The 22751-nt window shown below is 42.3% G+C and overlaps 1 protein-coding gene across 2 annotated transcripts in view; it reads right to left on the bottom strand.

Moving 5' to 3' along the window:
* The window catches only part of MEST (mesoderm specific transcript), a 130759-nt gene that overhangs the window by 14818 nt on the left and 93190 nt on the right, over positions 1 to 22751 (bottom strand). For both annotated transcript variants that reach the window (XM_053716385.1, XM_053716384.1), the window contains exons 9-11: positions 21073 to 21174; positions 19202 to 19278; positions 10745 to 10808 (exon numbers count right to left, since the gene is read on the bottom strand). In XM_053716385.1, coding sequence (XP_053572360.1) covers positions 10745 to 10808; positions 19202 to 19278; positions 21073 to 21174 — 243 coding nt within the window. The remainder of the gene's footprint in view (positions 1 to 10744; positions 10809 to 19201; positions 19279 to 21072; positions 21175 to 22751) is intronic.

Genomic DNA, 22751 nt, shown 5'->3' with positions numbered 1-22751 from the left:
TTGTCATGTTGTCTGATTGAAACCGTATGAACTTGGCCCTCGCTAGCTGAGGCCAAGCCTTGAGAGCATTGAATATCGCTCTCAGTTCCAGAATATTTATCGGTAGAAGAGATTCTTCCCGAGACCAAAGACCCTGAGCTTTCAGGGATCCCCAGACCGCGCCCCAGCCCATCAGACTGGCGTCGGTCGTGACAATGACCCACTCTGGTCTGCGGAATGTCATCCCTTGTGACAGGTTGTCCAGGGACAGCCACCAACGGAGTGAGTCTCTGGTCCTCTGATTTACTTGTATCTTCGGAGACAAGTCTGTATAGTCCCCATTCCACTGACTGAGCATGCACAGTTGTAATGGTCTTAGATGAATGCGCGCAAAAGGAACTATGTCCACTGCCGCTACCATCAACCCGATCACTTCCATGCACTGAGCTATGGAAGGAAGAGGAACGGAATGAAGTATCCGACAAGAGTCTAGAAGTTTTGTTTTTCTGGCCTCTGTCAGGAAAATCCTCATTTCTAAGGAGTCTATTATTGTTCCCAAGAAGGGAACCCTTGTTGACGGAGATAGAGAACTCTTTTCCACGTTCACTTTCCATCCGTGAGATCTGAGAAAGGCCAGGACAATGTCCGTGTGAGCCTTTGCTTGAGGAAGGGACGACGCTTGAATCAGAATGTCGTCCAAGTAAGGTACTACAGCAATGCCCCTTGGTCTTAGCACAGCTAGAAGGGACCCTAGTACCTTTGTGAAAATCCTTGGAGCAGTGGCTAATCCGAAAGGAAGCGCCACGAACTGGTAATGTTTGTCCAGGAATGCGAACCTTAGGAACCGATGATGTTCCTTGTGGATAGGAATATGTAGATATGCATCCTTTAAATCCACCGTGGTCATGAATTGACCTTCCTGGATGGAAGGAAGAATAGTTCGAATGGTTTCCATCTTGAACGATGGAACCTTGAGAAACTTGTTTAAGATCTTGAGATCTAAGATTGGTCTGAACGTTCCCTCTTTTTTGGGAACTATGAACAGATTGGAGTAGAACCCCATCCCTTGTTCTCTTAATGGAACAGGATGAATCACTCCCATTTTTAACAGGTCTTCTACACAATGTAAGAATGCCTGTCTTTTTATGTGGTCTGAAGACAACTGAGACCTGTGGAACCTCCCCCTTGGGGGAAGTCCCTTGAATTCCAGAAGATAACCTTGGGAGACTATTTCTAGCGCCCAAGGATCCAGAACATCTCTTGCCCAAGCCTGAGCGAAGAGAGAGAGTCTGCCCCCCACCAGATCCGGTCCCGGATCGGGGGCCAACATTTCATGCTGTCTTGGTAGCAGTGGCAGGTTTCTTGGCCTGCTTTCCCTTGTTCCAGCCTTGCATTGGTCTCCAAGCTGGCTTGGCTTGAGAAGTATTACCCTCTTGCTTAGAGGACGTAGCACTTTGGGTTGGTCCGTTTCTACGAAAGGGACGAAAATTAGGTTTATTTTTTGCCTTGAAAGGCCGATCCTGAGGAAGGGCGTGGCCCTTACCCCCAGTGATATCAGAGATAATCTCTTTCAAGTCAGGGCCAAACAGCGTTTTCCCCTTGAAAGGAATGTTAAGTAGTTTGTTCTTGGAAGACGCATCAGCCGACCAAGATTTCAACCAAAGCGCTCTGCGCGCCACAATAGCAAACCCTGAATTCTTAGCCGCTAACCTAGCCAATTGCAAAGTGGCGTCTAGGGTGAAAGAATTAGCCAATTTGAGAGCATTGATTCTGTCCATAATCTCCTCATAAGGAGGAGAATCACTATCGACCGCCTTTATCAGCTCATCGAACCAGAAACATGCGGCTGTAGCGACAGGGACAATGCATGAAATTGGTTGTAGAAGGTAACCCTGCTGAACAAACATTTTCTTAAGCAAACCTTCTAATTTTTTATCCATAGGATCTTTGAAAGCACAACTATCCTCTATGGGTATAGTGGTGCGTTTGTTTAAAGTGGAAACCGCTCCCTCGACCTTGGGGACTGTCTGCCATAAGTCCTTTCTGGGGTCGACCATAGGAAACAATTTTTTAAATATGGGGGGAGGGACGAAAGGAATACCGGGCCTTTCCCATTCTTTATTAACAATGTCCGCCACCCGCTTGGGTATAGGAAAAGCTTCTGGGAGCCCCGGCACCTCTAGGAACTTGTCCATTTTACATAGTTTCTCTGGGATGACCAACTTGTCACAATCATCCAGAGTGGATAATACCTCCTTAAGCAGAATGCGGAGATGTTCCAACTTAAATTTAAATGCAATCACATCAGGTTCAGCTTGTTGAGAAATGTTCCCTGAATCAGTAATTTCTCCCTCAGACAAAACCTCCCTGGCCCCATCAGACTGGGTTAGGGGCCCTTCAGAAATATTATTATCAGCGTCGTCATGCTCTTCAGTATCTAAAACAGAGCAATCGCGCTTACGCTGATAAGTGTTCATTTTGGCTAAAATGTTTTTGACAGAATTATCCATTACAGCCGTTAATTGTTGCATAGTAAGGAGTATTGGCGCGCTAGATGTACTAGGGGCCTCCTGAGTGGGCAAGACTCGTGTAGACGAAGGAGGGAATGATGCAGTACCATGCTTACTCCCCTCACTTGAGGAATCATCTTGGGCATCATTGTCATTGTCACATAAATCACATTTATTTAAATGAATAGGAATTCTGGCTTCCCCACATTCAGAACACAGTCTATCTGGTAGTTCAGACATGTTAAACAGGCATAAACTTGATAACAAAGTACAAAAAACGTTTTAAAATAAAACCGTTACTGTCACTTTAAATTTTAAACTGAACACACTTTATTACTGCAATTGCGAAAAAACATGAAGGAATTGTTCAAAATTCACCAAATTTTCACCACAGTGTCTTAAAGCCTTAAAAGTATTGCACACCAAATTTGGAAGCTTTAACCCTTAAAATAACGGAACCGGAGCCGTTTTGAACTTTAACCCCTTTACAGTCCCTGGTATCTGCTTTGCTGAGACCCAACCAAGCCCAAAGGGGAATACGATACCAAATGACGCCTTCAGAAAGCCTTTTCTAAGTATCAGAGCTCCTCTCACATGCGACTGCATGCCATGCCTCTCAAAAACAAGTGCGCCACACCGGCGCGAAAATGAGGCTCTGCCTATGCTTTGGGAAAGCCCCTAAGAATAAGATGTCTAAAACAGTGCCTGCCGATATTATTATATCAAAATACCCAGATAAAATGATTCCTCAAGGCTAAATATGTGTTAATAATGAATCGATTTAGCCCAGAAAAAGTCTACAGTCTTAATAAGCCCTTGTGAAGCCCTTATTTACGATCGTAATAAACATGGCTTACCGGATCCCATAGGGAAAATGACAGCTTCCAGCATTACATCGTCTTGTTAGAATGTGTCATACCTCAAGCAGCAAGAGACTGCTCACTGTTCCCCCAACTGAAGTTAATTGCTCTCAACAGTCCTGTGTGGAACAGCCATGGATTTTAGTGACGGTTGCTAAAATCATTTTCCTCATACAAACAGAAATCTTCATCTCTTTTCTGTTTCTGAGTAAATAGTACATGCCAGCACTATTTCAAAATAACAAACTCTAGATTGAATAATAAAAACTACAGTTAAACACTAAAAAACTCTAAGCCATCTCCGTGGAGATGTTGCCTGTACAACGGCAAAGAGAATGACTGGGGTAGGCGGAGCCTAGGAGGGATCATGTGACCAGCTTTGCTGGGCTCTTTGCCATTTCCTGTTGGGGAAGAGAATATCCCACAAGTAAGGATGACGCCGTGGACCGGACACACCTATGTTGGAGAAAGTACTCCTAGGAGTAATCTAACAAGCCATGTGGAAAACTAGGCCCCAAATAAAGATTTATCATCCTCAGAGAAAAAACGTTTTTTCTGTAAGATATGCAAACTTTTTACACTAAGTAATATGAGAGTTAACATGATTACCCTTATCTTGTAAGCATGATCCCAGTCGTTGTAAAATGACTGTATCAGGCTTACCTCAAATATACCAGGTACTGTCAGCATTTTCTAGACCTTATCATCTCTCTCGAAAAAAATATACTGAACATATCTCAAAGCAGGTGATCTGCAAACCGTCCCCCCAACTGAAGTTTTCTTTCCATACTCTTCAGTTATGTGTGAGAACAGCAATGGACCTTAGTTACAAGCCGCTAAGATCATCAACCTCCAGGCAGATTCTTCTTCCAATTTCTGCCGGAGAGTAAAACAATACAACGCTGGTACCGTTTAAAAATAAACTCTTGATTGAAGGTAAAAACTACACTAAGTCACCACATATCTCTTGATACTTCCTTTCTTGTCGAGAGTTGCAAGAGAATGACTGGGGGTGGCCTATATAGACAGCTCTGCTGTGGGTGTCCCCTTGCAACTTCCTATTGGGAAGGAGAATATCCCACAAGTAATGGATGAACCCGTGGACTGGATACACCTTTACAAGAGAAAAACAGAATTTATGTTTACCTGATAAATTACTTTCTCCAACGGTGTGTCCGGTCCACGGCGTCATCCTTACTTGTGGGATATTCTCTTCCCCAACAGGAAATGGCAAAGAGCCCAGCAAAGCTGGTCACATGATCCCTCCTAGGCTCCGCCTTCCCCAGTCATTCGACCGACGTAAAGGAGGAATATTTGCATAGGAGAAATCATATGATACCGTGGTGACTGTAGTTAGAGAAATTAAATCATCAGACCTGATTAAAAAACCAGGGCGGGCCGTGGACCGGACACACCGTTGGAGAAAGTAATTTATCAGGTAAACATAAATTCTGTTTTCTCCAACATAGGTGTGTCCGGTCCACGGCGTCATCCTTACTTGTGGGAACCAATACCAAAGCTTTAGGACACGGATGATGGGAGGGAGCAAATCAGGTCACCTAGATGGAAGGCACCACGGTTTGCAAAACCTTTCTCCCAAAAATAGCCTCAGAAGAAGCAAAAGTATCAAATTTGTAAAATTTGGTAAAAGTGTGCAGTGAAGACCAAGTCGCTGCCTTACATATCTGATCAACAGAAGCCTCGTTCTTGAAGGCCCATGTGGAAGCCACAGCCCTAGTGGAATGAGCTGTGATTCTTTCAGGAGGCTGCCGTCTGGCAGTCTCATAAGCCAATCTGATGATGCTTTTAAGCCAAGAAGAGAGAGAGGTAGAAGTTGCTTTTTGACCTCTCCTTTTACCAGAATAAACAACAAACAAGGAAGAAGTTTGTCTGAAATCCTTTGTAGCCTCTAAATAGAATTTTAGAGCACGAACTACATCCAAATTGTGCAACAAACGTTCCTTCTTTGAAACTGGATTCGGACACAAAGAAGGCACAACTATCTCCTGGTTAATATTTTTGTTAGAAACAACTTTCGGAAGAAAACCAGGTTTAGTACGCAAAACCACCTTATCTGCATGGAACACCAGATAAGGAGGAGAACACTGCAGAGCAGATAACTCTGAAACTCTTCTAGCAGAAGAAATTGCAATCAAAAACAAAACTTTCCAAGATAATAATTTAATATCTACGGAATGTAAGGGTTCAAACGGAACCCCTTGAAGAACTGAAAGAACTAAATTGAGACTCCAAGGAGGAGTCAAAGGTTTGTAAACAGGCTTGATTCTAACCAGAGCCTGAACAAAAGCTTGAACATCTGGCACAGCCGCCAGCTTTTTGTGAAGTAAAACAGATAAAGCAGAAATCTGTCCCTTCAAAGAACTTGCAGATAATCCTTTCTCCAAACCCTCTTGTAGAAAGGATAGAATTTTAGGAATTTTTACCCTGTTCCATGGGAATCCTTTCGATTCGCACCAACAGATATATTTCTTCCATACTTTATGGTAAATTTTTCTAGTTACAGGCTTTCTAGCCTGAATAAGAGTATCAATGACAGAATCTGAGAACCCACGCTTTGATAAAATCAAGCGTTCAATCTCCAAGCAGTCAGTTGGAGTGATGCCAGATTCGGATGTTCGAACGGACCTTGAACAAGAAGGTCCCGTCTCAAAGGTAGCTTCCATGGTGGAGCCGATGACATATTCACCAGGTCTGCATACCAAGTTCTGCGTGGCCACGCAGGAGCTATCAAGATCACCGAAGCCCTCTCTTGATTGATCCTGGCTACCAGCCTGGGAATGAGAGGAAACGGTGGGAACACATAAGCTAGGTTGAAGGTCCAGGGCGCTACTAGTGCATCTACTAGAGTCGCCTTGGGATCCCTGGATCTGGACCCGTAGCAAGGAACCTTGAAGTTCTGACGAGACGCCATCAGATCCATGTCTGGAATGCCCCATAATTGAGTTATTTGGGCAAAGATTTCCGGATGGAGTTCCCACTCCCCCGGATGAAATGTCTGACGACTCAGAAAATCCGCTTCCCAATTTTCCACTCCTGGGATGTGGATTGCAGACAAGTGGCAGGAGTGAAGCTCCGCCCATTGAATTACTTTGGTCACTTCTTCCATCGCCAGGGAACTCCTTGTTCCCCCCTGATGGTTGATATATGCAACAGTCGTCATGTTGTCTGATTGAAACCTTATGAATTTGGCCTTTGCTAGTTGAGGCCAAGCCTTGAGAGCATTGAATATCGCTCTCAGTTCCAGAATGTTTATCGGGAGAAGAGATTCTTCCCGAGACCATAGACCCTGAGCCTTCAGGTGATTCCAGACCGCGCCCCAGCCCACCAGGCTGGCGTCGGTCGTTACAATGACCCACTCTGGTCTTCTGAAGCTCATCCCTTGGGACTGGTTGTCCAGGGTGAGCCACCAACCGAGTGAATCTCTGGTCCTCTGATCTACTTGGATCGTCGGGGACAAATCTGTATAATCCCCATTCCACTGTCTGAGCATGCACAGTTGTAATGGTCTTAGATGAATTCGCGCAAAAGGAACTATGTCCATTGCCGCAACCATCAAACCTATTACTTCCATGCACTGCGCTATGGAAGGAAGAAGAACAGAATGAAGTACTTGACAAGAGCTTAGAAGTTTTGATTTTCTGGCTTCTGTCAGAAAAATCTTCATTTCCAAGGAGTCTATTATTGTTCCCAAGAAGGGAACTCTTGTTGACGGAAATAGAGAACTTTTTTCTATGTTCACTTTCCACCCGTGAGATCTGAGAAAGGCTAGGACAATGTCCGTATGAGCCTTTGCTTGTGGTAGAGACGACGCTTGAATCAGTATGTCGTCCAAGTAGGGTACTACTGCAATGCCCCTTGGCCTTAGCACCGCTAGAAGGGACCCTAGTACCTTTGTGAAAATTCTTGGAGCAGTGGCTAGTCCGAATGGAAGTGCCACAAACTGGTAATGCTTGTCCAGAAAGGCGAATCTTAGGAACCGATGATGTTCCTTGTGGATAGGAATATGTAGATACGCATCCTTTAAATCCACCGTGGTCATGAATTGACCTTCCTGGATGGTAGGAAGAATTGTCCGAATGGTTTCCATCTTGAACGATGGGACCTTGAGAAATTTGTTTAGGATCTTGAGATCCAAAATTGGCCTGAAAGTTCCCTCTTTTTTGGGAACTATGAACAGATTGGAGTAAAACCCCATCCCTTGTTCTCCTAATGGAACAGGATGAATCACTCCCATTTTCAACAGGTCTTCTACACAATGTAAGAATGCCTGTCTTTTTATTTGGTCTGAAGACAATTGAGACCTGTGGAACCTTCCCCTTGGGGGTAGTTCCTTGAATTCCAGGAGATAACCTTGAGAAACTATTTCTAGCGCCCAAGGATCCTGAACATCTCTTGCCCAAGCCTGAGCGAAGAGAGAGAGTCTGCCCCCCACCAGATCCGGTCCCGGATCGGGGGCCAGCATCTCATGCTGTCTTGGTAGCGGTAGCGGGCTTCTTGGCCTGCTTACCTTTGTTCCAGCCTTGCATCGGTCTCCAGGCTGGCTTGGTTTGAGAAGAATTACCCTCTTGCTTAGAGGATGTAGAATTTGAGGCCGGTCCGTTTCTGCGAAAGGGACGAAAATTTGTTTTATTTTTAGCCTTAAAAGACCTATCCTGAGGAAGGGCGTGGCCCTTTCCCCCAGTGATGTCTGAAATAATCTCTTTCAAGTCAGGGCCAAACAGCGTTTTCCCCTTGAAAGGGATGTTAAGCAATCTGTTCTTGGAGGACACATCCGCTGACCAAGACTTCAGCCAAAGCGCTCTGCACGCCACAATAGCAAAGCCTGAATTTTTCGCCGCTAATCTAGCTAATTGCAAAGTGGCGTCTAGGGTAAAAGAGTTAGCCAACTTAAGTGCTTGAACTCTGTCCATAACCTCCTCATAAGAGGATGCCTGATTGAGCGACTTTTCTAGTTCCTCGAACCAGAAACACGCTGCTGTAGTGACAGGAACAATGCATGAAATTGGTTGTAGAAGGTAACCTTGCTGAACAAACATCTTTTTAAGCAAACCCTCTAATTTTTTATCCATAGGATCTTTGAAAGCACAACTATCTTCTATAGGGATAGTGGTGCGTTTGTTTAGAGTAGAAACCGCCCCCTCGACCTTGGGGACTGTCTGCCATAAGTCCTTCCTGGGGTCGACCATAGGAAATAATTTCTTAAATATAGGGGAAGGGACAAAAGGTATGCCGGGCCTTTCCCATTGTTTATTTACAATGTCCGCCACCCGCTTGGGTATAGGAAAAGCTTCGGGGGGCACCGGGACCTCTAGGAACCTGTCCATCTTACATAATTTCTCTGGAATGACCAAATTGTCACAATCATCCAGAGTAGATAACACCTCCTTAAGCAGAGCGCGGAGATGTTCCAATTTAAATTTAAATGTAATAACGTCAGGTTCAGCTTGTTGAGAAATTTTTCCTGAATCTGAAATTTCTCCCTCAGACAAAACCTCCCTAGCCCCTTCAGACTGGTGTAAGGGCATGACAGAACCATTATCATCAGCGTCCTCATGCTCTTCAGTATCTAAAACAGAGCAGTCGCGCTTTCGCTGATAAGTGGGCATTTTGGCTAAAATGTTTTTAATAGAATTATCCATTACAGCCGTTAATTGTTGCATAGTAAGGAGGATTGGCGCACTAGATGCACTAGGGACCTCCTGAGTGGGCAAGACTGGTGTAGACATAGAAGGAGATGATGCAGTACCATGCTTACTCCCCTCACTTAAGGAATCATTTTGGGCAACATTACTATCAGTGGTATCATTGTCCCTACTTTGTTTGTCACATTTATCACATATATTTAAATGGAGAGGAACCTTGGCTTCCGAACATACAGAACATCGTCTATCTGATAGTTCAGACATGTTAATAGGCATAAACTTGATAACAAAGCACAAAAAACGTTTTAAAATAAAACCGTTACTGTCTCTTTAAATTTTAAACTGAACACACTTTTTTACTGAATATACGCAAAAGTATGAAGGAAATGTTCAAAATTCACCAAAATTTCACCACAGTGTCATAAAGCCTTAAAAGTATTGCACACCAAATTTTAAAGCTTTAACTCTTAAAATAACGGAACCGGAGCCGTTTTTATATTTAACCCCTATACAGTCCCTGGTATCTGCTTTGCTGAGACCCAACCAAGCCCAGAGGGGAATACGATACCAAATGACGCCTTCAATAAGCTTTTTCAGTGGACCTGAGCTCCTCACACATGCATCTGCATGCCTTGCTTCTCAAAAACAACTGCGCATTAGTGGCGCGAAAATGAGGCTCTGCCTATGACTAGAAAAGGCCCCCAGTGAAAAAGGTGTCCAATACAGTGCCTGCCGTTTTTTTAACAAAATTCCCAAGATTAAAATAACTCTCCAAAGTTATAAACCATTAAATATGCTTATAAAGTAATCGTTTTGGCCCAGAAAAATGTCTACCAGTCTTTAAAGCCCTTGTGAAGCCCTTTTATTCTTATATTGAAAATTAAGAAAATGGCTTACCGGATCCCATAGGGAAAATGACAGCTTCCAGCATTACCAAGTCTTGTTAGAAATGTGTCATACCTCAAGCAGCCAAAGTCTGCTCACTGTTTCCCCCAACTGAAGTTAATTCCTCTCAACAGTCCTGTGTGGAAACAGCCATCGATTTTAGTAACGGTTGCTAAAATCATTTTCCTCTTACAAACAGAAATCTTCATCTCTTTTCTGTTTCAGAGTAAATAGTACATACCAGCACTATTTTAAAATAACAAACTCTTGATAGAAGAATAAAAACTACATTTAAACACCAAAAAACTCTGAGCCATCTCCGTGGAGATGTTGCCTGTGCAACGGCAAAGAGAATGACTGGGGAAGGCGGAGCCTAGGAGGGATCATGTGACCAGCTTTGCTGGGCTCTTTGCCATTTCCTGTTGGGGAAGAGAATATCCCACAAGTAAGGATGACGCCGTGGACCGGACACACCTATGTTGGAGAAATATAGGTTTCATTTGCACTTGAGAATGTTTTAGAAGATTTCTGCACTATAAAATGATTTGCGTATGTGGACATTAAACTTCCTCTCTGTAAAATATGAACAATATCAGTAAATGTGGAACTGCCAGCTTACGGCTAAACGCTGCTAGCAAACCCATCAAGGCAAATGAGCCAATCACAGCAGCAAGTGCAGTCACACAGGAGAGGCTACGTATCTGGCTCTAGTCCCGGCTAGCGGTACCTTTATTTAAAGACCTTCTTCCCACATTTGCCCGTTTATTCATGTTGTCATAGAAGGATCTTGCCCTAGAAAGTGAGCGCAGTAACCCAACAATATTACACAGATGGGACTTTTACTTACTTGTATAGTTCCAGGAACTCGGGGTGAGGGTTAACTGGATCCAGGGGTCCATAAATCAGATGCACTGAAGGGAAAGTAGCATATACAGTCATTTTAGTTTATTCCCAGAGAGTAGTGCAATTATATGTCAGTGTACACATTAGTTATAGGAAGGTTATATATGACTGCCATTGCCTATTTAAGGAAGACTCCTTGCTGCACTTCTGTTACCTGTTTGTATTTAAGCCATTATATCTTGGTTACCTGCAAAATTGTGTTATTTTTATAGTTTGAAAAACTGATGTTTTTGTCCTGAATATAAATAAGCTTTGTTTCCATGCTTGTGGAGGTGTGCACCTTTCTACCAATAGTACTGAGTGTTCCTGTCAGCTACTGAGCAATCTGGAAAGAAACATAATTTATCAACAAAATATAAGCAGTTCCTATATTGTGGCTCACATGCCTGGGTTATACTTACTAGTGTGAAACCCTCTAAAGGGATATGGACAAACTTGACTACTTTTCTATTTTATGCTAAAACGGTAGCACTATCACCCCCTTCCTACTAATATCCATCCAAAACTATTAGAAAAGACAGGGAGCCTGGTACGTATTACCCAGGGATATAACCCAAGATATAGAAGTTGCTTAAATTTGGCTAATAATTTCTAATTATCTTGGCTCTCCCTGGTAATACTCACCAGTGAGATAATTACAAAGTACGGTCAGGTATATAAACATACGTAGGTATCTAGGTATGATGGAGGTGCTCCAGTCTCACTTAAAGTGAAAGTCAATCTTAGCGTTTCTGAAACGCTAGGATTGACTATTGAAACAAATAAAGGGGACCGCATGAAGTATAAGATACTTCATGTAAAAAGCGCCTTTATTTGTTTCAACCAATCGCTGTTCTTAGCTGCTCAGGCAGCCCACGGCAGACATTTTTTTTTGCTAAGATGTGACGTTTTCACCTCTTAGCAAATAGCCATGCGGTAAATCCGGCTCCTAAGGGCGCCAAGCTGGATTTACCGCATGGCTATTGGCAAAGAGGTGAAAATGTCACCTCTCAAGAAAAACAGTGATCTGCCGTGGGCTTCCTTAGCAGCTCAGAACGGCGATTGATTGAAACAAATAAAGGAGCTTTCTACATGAAGTATCTTATACTTCATGAATGAAAGTCCCCTTTTATTCGTTTCAATAGTCAATCCTAGCATTTCAGAAACGCTAGGATTGACTTTCACTTTAAGGGAGTGAAACAAACAATTTTCAGAAATAGCAAAAGCAGGTACAATTAATAATTAATACATATGTCTGATGTCTTTGGGTCACACTTGACTCAGATCTCTCTTTCACTCATCCAGTCTTGTGCCAACTCCTGCCATTTCCACCTTAAAAACATCTCCAACATTTGCCACCTCCAACACAAGAGACAACTAAGATATTAATTAAACACAAAATTCTGACTCTAACATACAAGGCCCTTCAATAATACTGCCCCCCCATATTTCAGTCCTCATCTCCAGATACTCGCCCTCTTATCAACTTCTCTCTACTCATGACCTCCTCTCTTCCTCTCGTTACCTCCTCATCTCCAGATACTCTCCCTCCCATCCCCTTCTCTCTACTCATGACCTCCTCTCTTCCTCTCGTTACCTCCTCATCTCCAGATACTCTCCCTCCCATCCCCTTCTCTCTACTCATGACCTCCTCTCTTCCTCTCGTTACCTCCTCATCTCCAGATACTCTCCCTCCCATTCCCTTCTCTCTACTCATGTCCTCCTCTCTTCCTCTTGTTACCTCCTCATCTCCAGATACTCTCCCTCCCATCTCCTTCTCTCTACTCATGACCTCCTCTTTTCCTCTCGTTACCTCCTCATCTCCAGATACTCTCCCTCCCATCCACTTCTCTCTACTCATGACCTCCTCTCTTCCTCTCGTTACCTCCTCATCTCCAGATACTCTCCCTCCCATCTCCTTCTCTCTACTCATGACCTCCTCTCTTCCTCTCGTTACCTCCTCATCTCCAGATACTCTCCCTCCCATCCACTTCTCTCTACTCATGACCTCCTCATCTCCAGATACTCTCCCTCCCATCCCCTTCTCTCTACTCATGACCTCATTCTCTCCTCCTCTCTTTACCACCTCACATTCCCATCTAAAGGATTCTCTAGACTGGCCCCAATTTTGTAGAACTTTCTACCTCACTCCATATTCTATTATCAGGAGTGTGCACGTGTCTGGAGCACTATATGGCAGCAGTTTTGCAGGAATGTTATTCATTTGCAAGAGCACTAGATGGCAGCACTTTTCCTGCCATGTAGTGCCCCAGACGCCTACCTAGGTATCTTTTTTTAACAAAGAATACCATGAGAACAAAGCAAATTTGACAATAGAGGTAAATTTGAACCTTTTTTTAAAAAAAGCTGTATGCTCTGTCTGAATCACAAAAGAAAATGTTTAGGTTTCAGGTCCCTTTAATTTACATGCATAGTATTAAGCAAAGTACAAATCAGCAGTAAGTGCAGTACAAGGGGTTTCTTCTTTATAATGTGTACTGTCCCTTTTAGAAAAGTGTTTAATGGGATAATACAATCCCATTAAACACACAATTTATTGTATTAGTTATATTAGGTGAGAATAAATGGACAATATACTCTAAAATGTGTTTCCCTTCAATTGGATCCAAATTACTTGTTATACCTAATGCAGAGTATTAAATGTATTAGAAATTGTTCATTTATATTTATTTTTATATTTTAAATAGCTATTTTTGATAATTAAAATTATCACCAATTGTTCTCAAGGACATGCCCATATAAATGGGCTAAGCATGTAGGTAAAGCAGAACTGTTTTTTCATCTCGGTCTAAACAAACAGCCTAATAGGTATTGAAAAGCTAAATTATAGCTGTATGGCTCAGTGAGCACAACCATCTATTTCAGATATAAAAATCTCCCTAGTACTCCCTATTGGGAGTTTAGTGCTATGGTCTCCTGTTTACATAGCTCTTCTACAAATAATACATCTGTATTCATCTTTTCATTATAGGTGGCAGTTTGTCAAACAAAATCAGCTATTTCAAATAAGAAAATAAAGGTAAATAAGCAGTTTGCAAATAAATACAATCCAGCAGGTAAAATGAATCATGGGGAACACATTAAACAGGAGAAAATGTTATAGTAACATTAACTTAAAGGGACATGAAACATGTTTTTTTCTTTCCTGATTTAGAAAGAGCATGCAATTTTTGAACAACTTTCTAGTTTATGTCTATTATCTAATTTGCTTCATTCTCTTCCTTTGCTGAAAAACATATCTAGATAGGCTCAGTAGCTGCTGACTGATGCCTGCACATAGATGCCTCGTGTGACTGGCTCACCCATGTGCATTGCACATTTCTTAAACAAAGGATATCTGAAGAATGAAGCAAATTAGATAATAGAAGTTAATTGGAATGTGGTTTAAAATTGTATTCTCTATCTGAATCATGAAAGAAAAATATTGGGTTTAATGTCCCTCTAACTGTATCTTAAGGCTGCCAAAATACAGATACATTTTTGATGCTGAGATTCTAACAGGAACAACAATTATGTAACTATTTATTTCCCCAGTAATCTACTTTTCTATTTATACCTTTATATAATACAGTCTTAATGGCTGTGCCCTTGTAAGTAGCAGACTAGACAGGTAGTTAAACCGATCATACAGGGGATTAGTTTACAATCCCAGTGTCAGAAAACTTCGGCCATATGTGCGTCTGCTGGGGTGGAAATTATTCTAATATAATCATCATATGACTTTAGTTAATTACACCTTTTTACATTGATCTAAATTAGCTATGTGCATTCGGCAGTTTCATTAGCTTCCGATTGCGAAAGAAGGCAGTCGCTAGTGGCATTGACTCTCTTTCTTGTTGTGAAAGTGCAACACACTAAGATCTCCGAAAAGTAGCAAGCAGCCGCCTTCTTACGCATTCAGATGTTAACTAAACTGACGAATCCACATCCCTTCCGTAAATGATATATAAAACATAATGGGTCAGATTACAAGTTGAGCGCAAAATATTGCTTACTCTAAAGGGACATTTGCGCTTAACTGAGTAATACAAGCACACGCTAATGTGCGCTAGTATTACAAATTAGGTGCAATGTGAACACGACCTCGCGAAGCATTGCGCTCATGAAAGCACGCTTCCATAGGCTCCAATGGGAGCCTCGTTCTGATGCCGTCATACACGGCACAGAACCTAAGCGCAAAGAAGGGGGTAAGTACTGCAGTGATGGGCAGCAAATTTAAATAACAAATTATGCTTACCTGATAATTTTCTTTTCTTCAGATGGAAAGAGTCCACAGCTGCATTCATTACTTTTGGGAATTAAGAACCTGGCCACCAGGAGGAGGCAAAGACACCCCAGCCAAAGGCTTAAATACTCCTCCCACTGCCCTCACCCCCCAGTCATTCTGCCAAGGGAACAAGGAACAGTAGAAGAAATACCAGGGTGAAAAGGTGCCAGAATAATAAAAAAAATAAGAGACGCCCCACAAAAATATACGGGTGGGTAAGCATAATTTAAGTTTTTCTTCATAAAAATGGAAAGAGTCCACAGCTGCATTCATTACTTTTGGGAAAACAATACCTAAGCTATAGAGGACACTGAATGCAAAAACGGGAGGGTACAATAGGCGGTTCATTCTGAGGGCACCAGGCCTGAAAAAACCACAACCCAACCAAACCCCGCTTCGTCAGAGCCGGGAAAAAAAAATAGAAGGAAAAGGCCCCAAGGACACTGACCCACAGATAGTCCGAAAGCCTAACTAGAGAGCGCAACCGCAAACCTTCTGCTTGCTAGGCAGGAAAGCCCACCATCAGGTCACATTAGTTGGCTGTCCCAAGGGAACCGTATCGTCCGGCACAAGACAAGCCCCAAGGAGCCCTGGCTCTCAGTAAATCTGGCCAAGTTGTAAAACCGAACAGCCAGAACGAGGGCTAAGCCCAAGTACCCCGGAAACTAGAACCCCCCGCCCAGTCCTAGGATCATAAGGTTTGGTAACATCCCACAGCGGGATCCACAGATAGAAAACGCTGAGTAAAACCCTCGACAACCAGAAGATCAGGACAGGAAGCCCGGGCCCCACAAATGTTGAGATCAAACAAACAAACAAACAATCTCCCAGGAACATAAATCCCTTGTCTGATATCAAAAAAACAGTCCTCCCAGGGAAAAATCCAGAATAACCCGGATAACAAGAGCAAGAAGCCCTTGCAAGTCCTGACCCAAAGGTAAGAGACCACCCTTGCAGGAGCCCAACACTCCAAAGAGCCAAGGCCTCCCAAGGCCATAAAAGGACACTAGAGCTAACAGGCGTCCAAGCAACATTAACATGATTGTGCTTGAAAATCGCAGCTAATCCCCAATAAGGGACACAAGGCGCTGCTCATTTTATCAACCTCAAAAGGAGGAAAGGCTGAGTAGACCTCGCCAGGGATCGAACTAGCAACCCTCGGTTAGCTACAGTACAGAGTAGCCACGAGCTCCAGACACAAGGGGAACAGTGAGGACAAGTCACACGAACAGAGCAACAGCAAGCCTCCACATCACCTCATATTCGAAGTCAGAGGACAGTAAAACATGGGTTTGGATGCCACCTGGATGGCAATACCTGGACCATATGAGTGGAAAACCACTAGGACCTCTTCTATCTCAAGAAGGAGATGCAGAGCATTCCCAACACTGGGGAAGGACCCCTAACCGGAGCCCAAAAAGACCTCACAGTCTAATATCCCGAAAAAGGAACAATCCACAAGGAGAAACGGATAAAGTATAAGAAGGTCTCAATAAAGAAGAGAACCACTAAAGTAACAAGTCCAAAAAGGACAATTCCCAAGGCCTCCTAAGGCAACACCACCCCGACCGGTGGAAAAGAGGCGCTAAATCCTCTAACCTTTTCACCACGAGGGTATCAGAAGCAACAGAGAGTGACGCAGCAAAATTCACTGACCCAGTCACCAGAGAGACAGCTATTTAAGGACTGAAACAATTCCGAGAGCCGCACGGACCTGCAAGTCCTCTTGAGAATGCTTAGCTAAAACTTGTAAAACAAATAACAAGAAACAAATACTATTGAGAGCACTCGGCACCCCAACCTGACCAGCAAGCTATAATAGGCGCCACGTGTCTGAATAAGCCGCGAGACAGAAGATCTGAACCCAAGCAGGACCAGCCTGCAACCAGGGTCCTAACTGCCTAGCTGGTTAAATCTGCCCTTAGAGAGGGAGTAGGAAAAAACAGACAAACATGGGACTAATGTGTCACGAACAACTTCCATAGAAGCAAACAGCGAGTATCGATCCCAGAGAAAGTTCCTGCAGGATACATAGTATGAAAAAGAAAATTCATCCTAAGCGGATAAAATAAAATAACAGGCAACCTGAGGGTTAACGCCCAAGAAGAACAGAAAGAACCGCAGGACCAGCCTAACAGAAATCCTGTTCCTCCAACAAAACTAAGAAGGATCTCGATAACAAGACTTAAAAGAGATTACGTCATCCCCCCATGTCTAATGAGGTGAGCCATTCGAAGGAGAAGACTGATGAGTCCCATAGCCGAGAAGGATAGGGTCCCCAAACAGCTCAAAAACGTGTCTGAGTAAGACACGAAGGCGAGCCAGCCTGTAACGAAAGGCACAACACTCAGGAACAGTTACACCCGCAGGGAACTGCACATGCCCTCCCGTGGCCGAGAGACCTGGGGCAATCGGGCACAAGCACAATCGCAAATAAACATCTGGACTTTGTAGACGAGCAAACGCCAAAAGTATGTAAAAGCGAAAACATGCCACAACCTCCTGGGGGAACAATACACCCTCCGAGGAGGAAAAAACATAACCTGGGTTACCCGCATGTGTAGTAGCAGTAGGAAACGGTAGGGAACTCGCCTCCTGGAGGACAGGGCCCCCCGAGGTGGATGGCTCAGCAGTCCCTTGAATCCCCGAGCCCAAGGAACAAGGCGCTCTAGGACGGCCTAAAGAACATAACTGACTGACCTGAGTCAATGGGGCCAATTCACATTCGTCACAGGACGAAGAATCTGAATCAGAAAGTTGAACAACCTCAACAAAAAATGGACTATATATAAAACAATTTAAACGGCACCTGACACCCACAATGGCTGGGGCACTCACCACCTCCTATGAACCAGACACCAGCGGACTACAATTCTCCGTCACCACACAGTCAGGAATGCGGAAATGGGAGACCAGAATGTAGACACGCCCGGTCACAAGGTGAACCGTACAGTCCAAAAAAAGCATGCCCAACCGTAAGGTTGCGTCATTTCGAAAGGCTGTTATGTTCCAAAAAGCCACGAGCCCATATAACAGTACACATAAGCAGATTGAATCACATAACAAACATGATTAAAAAAAACCCTGTTCAATAATCCCCCTCAGGAGATATTAATCCTTGATTCCAAGATACTAAAGGAGTCCCACTAAGACCCTGTATTTTTAATGCGAGTTCACAGGAACAAATGAGTTACAGTCCAATCATAAAGAAGTAAAATTAAACGATCTTACCGGAATCTATGCCATGGAACAGGAACACGGCCCTTCAAGTGTGACGGATAGTAGCTTCGCCTCCTCCATGGACTCGAGAGAAGAAAGCAGGCAGCGAAGTGAAGTTCGACAACGCCGATTACTTGGGGAGTTGTTAAAATGAGTCGGGATGGTTTCGCAGAAAGACTCTTCCTGCATCTCCGGACTCTAACTTTCATCCAAGCCCTCACTGAGAGACTGACAGGATTACTTAAAACTCCCGTCCCATGTCGAAGAGCACTACCCTCCATAAGAGACTAAAATAAACTTCTGACACTTCTCTGCCAACCTCCTGGGATGAAAGGCAAAGAATGACTGGGGGATGAGGGAAGTGGGAGGAGTATTTACGCATTTGGCTGGGGTGTCTTTGCCTCCTCCTTGTGGCCAGGTTCTTATTTCCCAAAAGTAATGAATGCAGCTGTGGACTCTTTCCATTTATGAAGAAAATATATGAATACATATATATTTATTTATGTGTTAATATGTGTATATACACATATTAATGTTTTCCTTTTGATATTATTTTATGAAACATTTCAGAAGATAGCTAAGCAGTTTATAACTTGGGGTGGGTACACACCAACTGTGCCAAGAACGTTGACACCTGTCATACCCATTTATTAATTAATAACATTATACAGAAATTGTGTATCAAGTGATTAAAGATGTTTTCTGAGTTTATGCAAAGGAGATATAGAATATAAATTCCATTAGGTTTATCAAGGAGTTGATCCTTGAACTGTTCTTGTAAATTTTATGATATTGTCACGTTTAAAGTCACTGAGCTCTTTGTCTATGTTAGCAATGGGTGTGGCTGAATATATATATATATATATAAAATTAAATTTACACTATTTGAAATAAAGAAAATGATCTGATACTCACAAGGGACAGTCGCATTCGTCAGTGCTCCCACCCATCGGTCTCTGTGCTTCCTGCGCTGGTTTATATACTGCAAAATACTGAAATACCAGAACACACTTACAACCGGTATAACGTCAAAGCCCTTTTATGGCAGAACATGGTTACTTTTGTTTATGCGGAAATCCTGTATGGGTTTGGTAAAGTTTTCAGCGATATATAAAATAAAGATATAAAAGAAAGGATTTTGTAGGTTGACAGTCACCATCTTCTGTAAACGATATACTGATCAGTAAGATGATTGCTAGCACAAATAGTACAGCGATAACCAGTGGGGAAAACAAGACGGAGAAGAAACAATACCGATACTAATTACTGTAATGATGAAAGAACACCACAAAATATGTAGCCCTCACAAGAGCTTATGAGAAATACTAAACAAGATCTTGTTAGTAGCAGATAAACTCATCTGCATAGTTAGATTGTAAGGCGCAAGTTTAAAGGGACAGTCTACTTGAAAAATAGTATTGTTAAAAAGATAGATAACCCCTTTATTACCAATTCCTCAGTTATGCATAACCAGCACGGTTATATTAATATACTTTTTACCTATGTGATTACCTTGTGTCTAAGTCTCTGCAGACTGCCCCCTTATTTCAGTTCTTTTGACAGACTTGCATTTTAGCCAATCAGTGCTGACTTATAAATAACTCCACAGGAGTAAGCACAAAAGTTATCTATATGACACACATGAACTAGCACTGTCTAACTGTGAAAAACTGTCAAAATGCAATGAGATAAGAGGTGCTCTTCAAGGGCTTAGACATTAGCATACGAGCATACTTAGGTTTAGCTTTCAACTAAGAATACCAAGAGAACAAAGCACATTTGCTGATAAAACTAAAATTGGAAAGTTGTTTAAAATTGCATGTCCTATCTGAATCATGAATTTTACATTTTGACTAGACTGTCCCTTTAAACTGACATGCTGCTGTTTTGTAATCCAGTGTGCTATGCAACATATAATATAACTATCACCAGGGTGTGGTTAAAACTTCAGCATTCTGTGTTTCTCTTGCCTTGGCATCCCAAGAGTACAGCCCACTTATAGAAATAAGCAGTGCCAAGTAATAATTTGATAGAAAATCATGTGTTCATTCTCACAGTTTGAAAATGGAATATTTTGGGTGCTAATAGTTATGCAAGTTCATTTCTATCATATAACAAAAACCTTGTAAACTCTGTGGTCTGATGAACTTTATGCTAGAGGTGTTGTGGTCATTGGGGTGATTGAATTTCAAGGACAGATGTCTGGGGTCTCCTGCCCATCCGAGTTATTTTCTCTCTCATAATACAGTAAAACAATGGCTATTAAATTATACAGTACATACATTTTTAAGTTATTAAAAAGGGGCAGTAAACACTTTATAATTACAATATTTTCTGCTGTTCTTTAATCAATTAACGTACTAGGCAAGTGTGAAAACAACTGAATACATTAACACCTTGCTTGCTGCAATTGTTTTTCAATAGCCTAATTCCACCCAGCAGTTATATTTGGAGGAACCAATCAGGACCTGTTACAGAAGTAGACTCAGCTAGCCACTGTCATTTTGTTAGCATTAGTTACTTTGCTGTGCAGTTTGTTACGTGATAATCTCTGCTGAGACTTATTAGGGCAGATATGTAAAAAGGGTTAAGTTTGTGAAGAAGTGGAAATACACAATGAAAGAATATTGCAAACGGGTTTTACTATGCATAATCCTGCATTTTATATTGCAATCTCTAGGTGTCCCTTTAGGCATCGCTACAATGGCGAAACAACTCACTGCCAATAAGGTTCTAGCTCTACAGCAGTACATGACCTATAAAGGAGGCAAGATGTGTTACTGCACCTGTCTACCACCAGGTTCCCATCGTTGTGTCTCAGACCTGTCCACATATCCCAGTATTCTGCATCTGAAGGCTGCGTGTACGGACCAAATACCTCACTGATTCTGGGAACAGAAGGCATCAAATAACCATTAGAAATGGCAGTGGAAACAAATCACCTGCTGGTTTATTAATTATCACAAAAACAATTTTATACTTAGCTAGAAGTTAATTTCTTCACATTTAAAAAATACTGACAGCATATTGATGTACTAGTAGGGTTACCGCCCCTGCCTTTCTGGAGTTAGTATAAACACTACTTGAATTTTTAAAGGGACTTGAAACCTACAAATTTTCTTTCATGATTTGGATAGAACCTACAAATTTAGAAAACTTTCCAATTTTCTTCTATTATCAAATGTGCTTCATTCTCCTGTTATCCTTTTCTGATGGAACATCATTGCAATACTGGCAGATAGCTGAACACATCTAGTTAGCCAATCACAAGAGACAGATGTGTGCAGGCACCAATAAGCAGCAGCTCCCACAAGTGTAGGATGTGTGTATTCAACAAAGGATACCAATAGAAGGAAGCACATTTTTAAATAGAAGTGAAATTAAAAGTGTCTTAAAATGACCTGCTCTAACTGAATCATGCTGAATCATGCACTGCTCTTTATCCTATCAGCTTCAGTTCACTTATAGCCAAAAACACTTATTTGGAGGGTGTAAAGAGAGAATAAAGAATTTCAACCTCTAGAAAGTGAAATTAAAAACAAACAAAAAAAAAAATAAAAAAATAAGGGGGCACAAAACCCATTTTAAGATAGGCCATTATATATATCACTACTTGGTCATACGAGACCGGGAAAATTAAAATTCTCCCCCTAAGAGGTGGAGACGAGGTTAGGGAAGCATCAGTCTGATGACCGCTGCTTGATCTATACGGACTGCAGGTTCTCTTGTGTCTGATGACCGCTGCTTGATCTATACAGACTGCAGGTTCTCTTGTGTCTGATGACCGCTGCTTGATCTATACAGACTGCAGGTTCTCTTGTGTCTGATGACCGCTGCTTGATCTATACAGACTGCAGGTTCTCTTGTGTCTGATGACCGCTGCTTGATCTATACAGACTGCAGGTTCTCTTGTGTCTGATGACCGCTGCTTGATCTATACGGACTGCAGGTTCTCTTGTGTCTGATGACCGCTGCTTGATCTATACGGACTGCAGGTTCTCTTGTGAGAATCTGCAGTCGTAGGCAGGCGAAGGGCTTGATAAAGTGGGAGAACATGATTTATATTCAGGTAGTGATGTGAACAAAAGTTTGCAATATAAACTTTACAAACCAAAGTAGAGAGAATCCAACAACCAAAGAAATGTTACCAGAATAAATACAAATAGTCTAGATAGATAGTACTTGATTGTCCTGGCTCAGATTAAAGGCACAATTAGAATGGAACCGAAATCCTAAGAACTATATTGGAAAAGGGCAAAAGTATTAAACACAGCCTTATCTTCAAAGAAAACATCATATAGCCTATCCCTAAAGAGGTCAGGAAATGACTGGATCCTTTTCTGAAGTCGGCAAAACAAACAACTCTTTAGCTGCAACCTGCGACTCACAGCTCCAAACGTCTGAAACAAAACTAAAGCCAACAATAAGGAGGGGGATAAATGTATAGAGGACACTGATTACTTCT

The sequence above is a fragment of the Bombina bombina genome, chromosome 6, assembly GCF_027579735.1.
Source record: "Bombina bombina isolate aBomBom1 chromosome 6, aBomBom1.pri, whole genome shotgun sequence".
Taxonomy (NCBI): Eukaryota; Metazoa; Chordata; class Amphibia; order Anura; family Bombinatoridae; genus Bombina; species Bombina bombina.
This window is presented reverse-complemented; position numbering and strand designations above follow the sequence as displayed.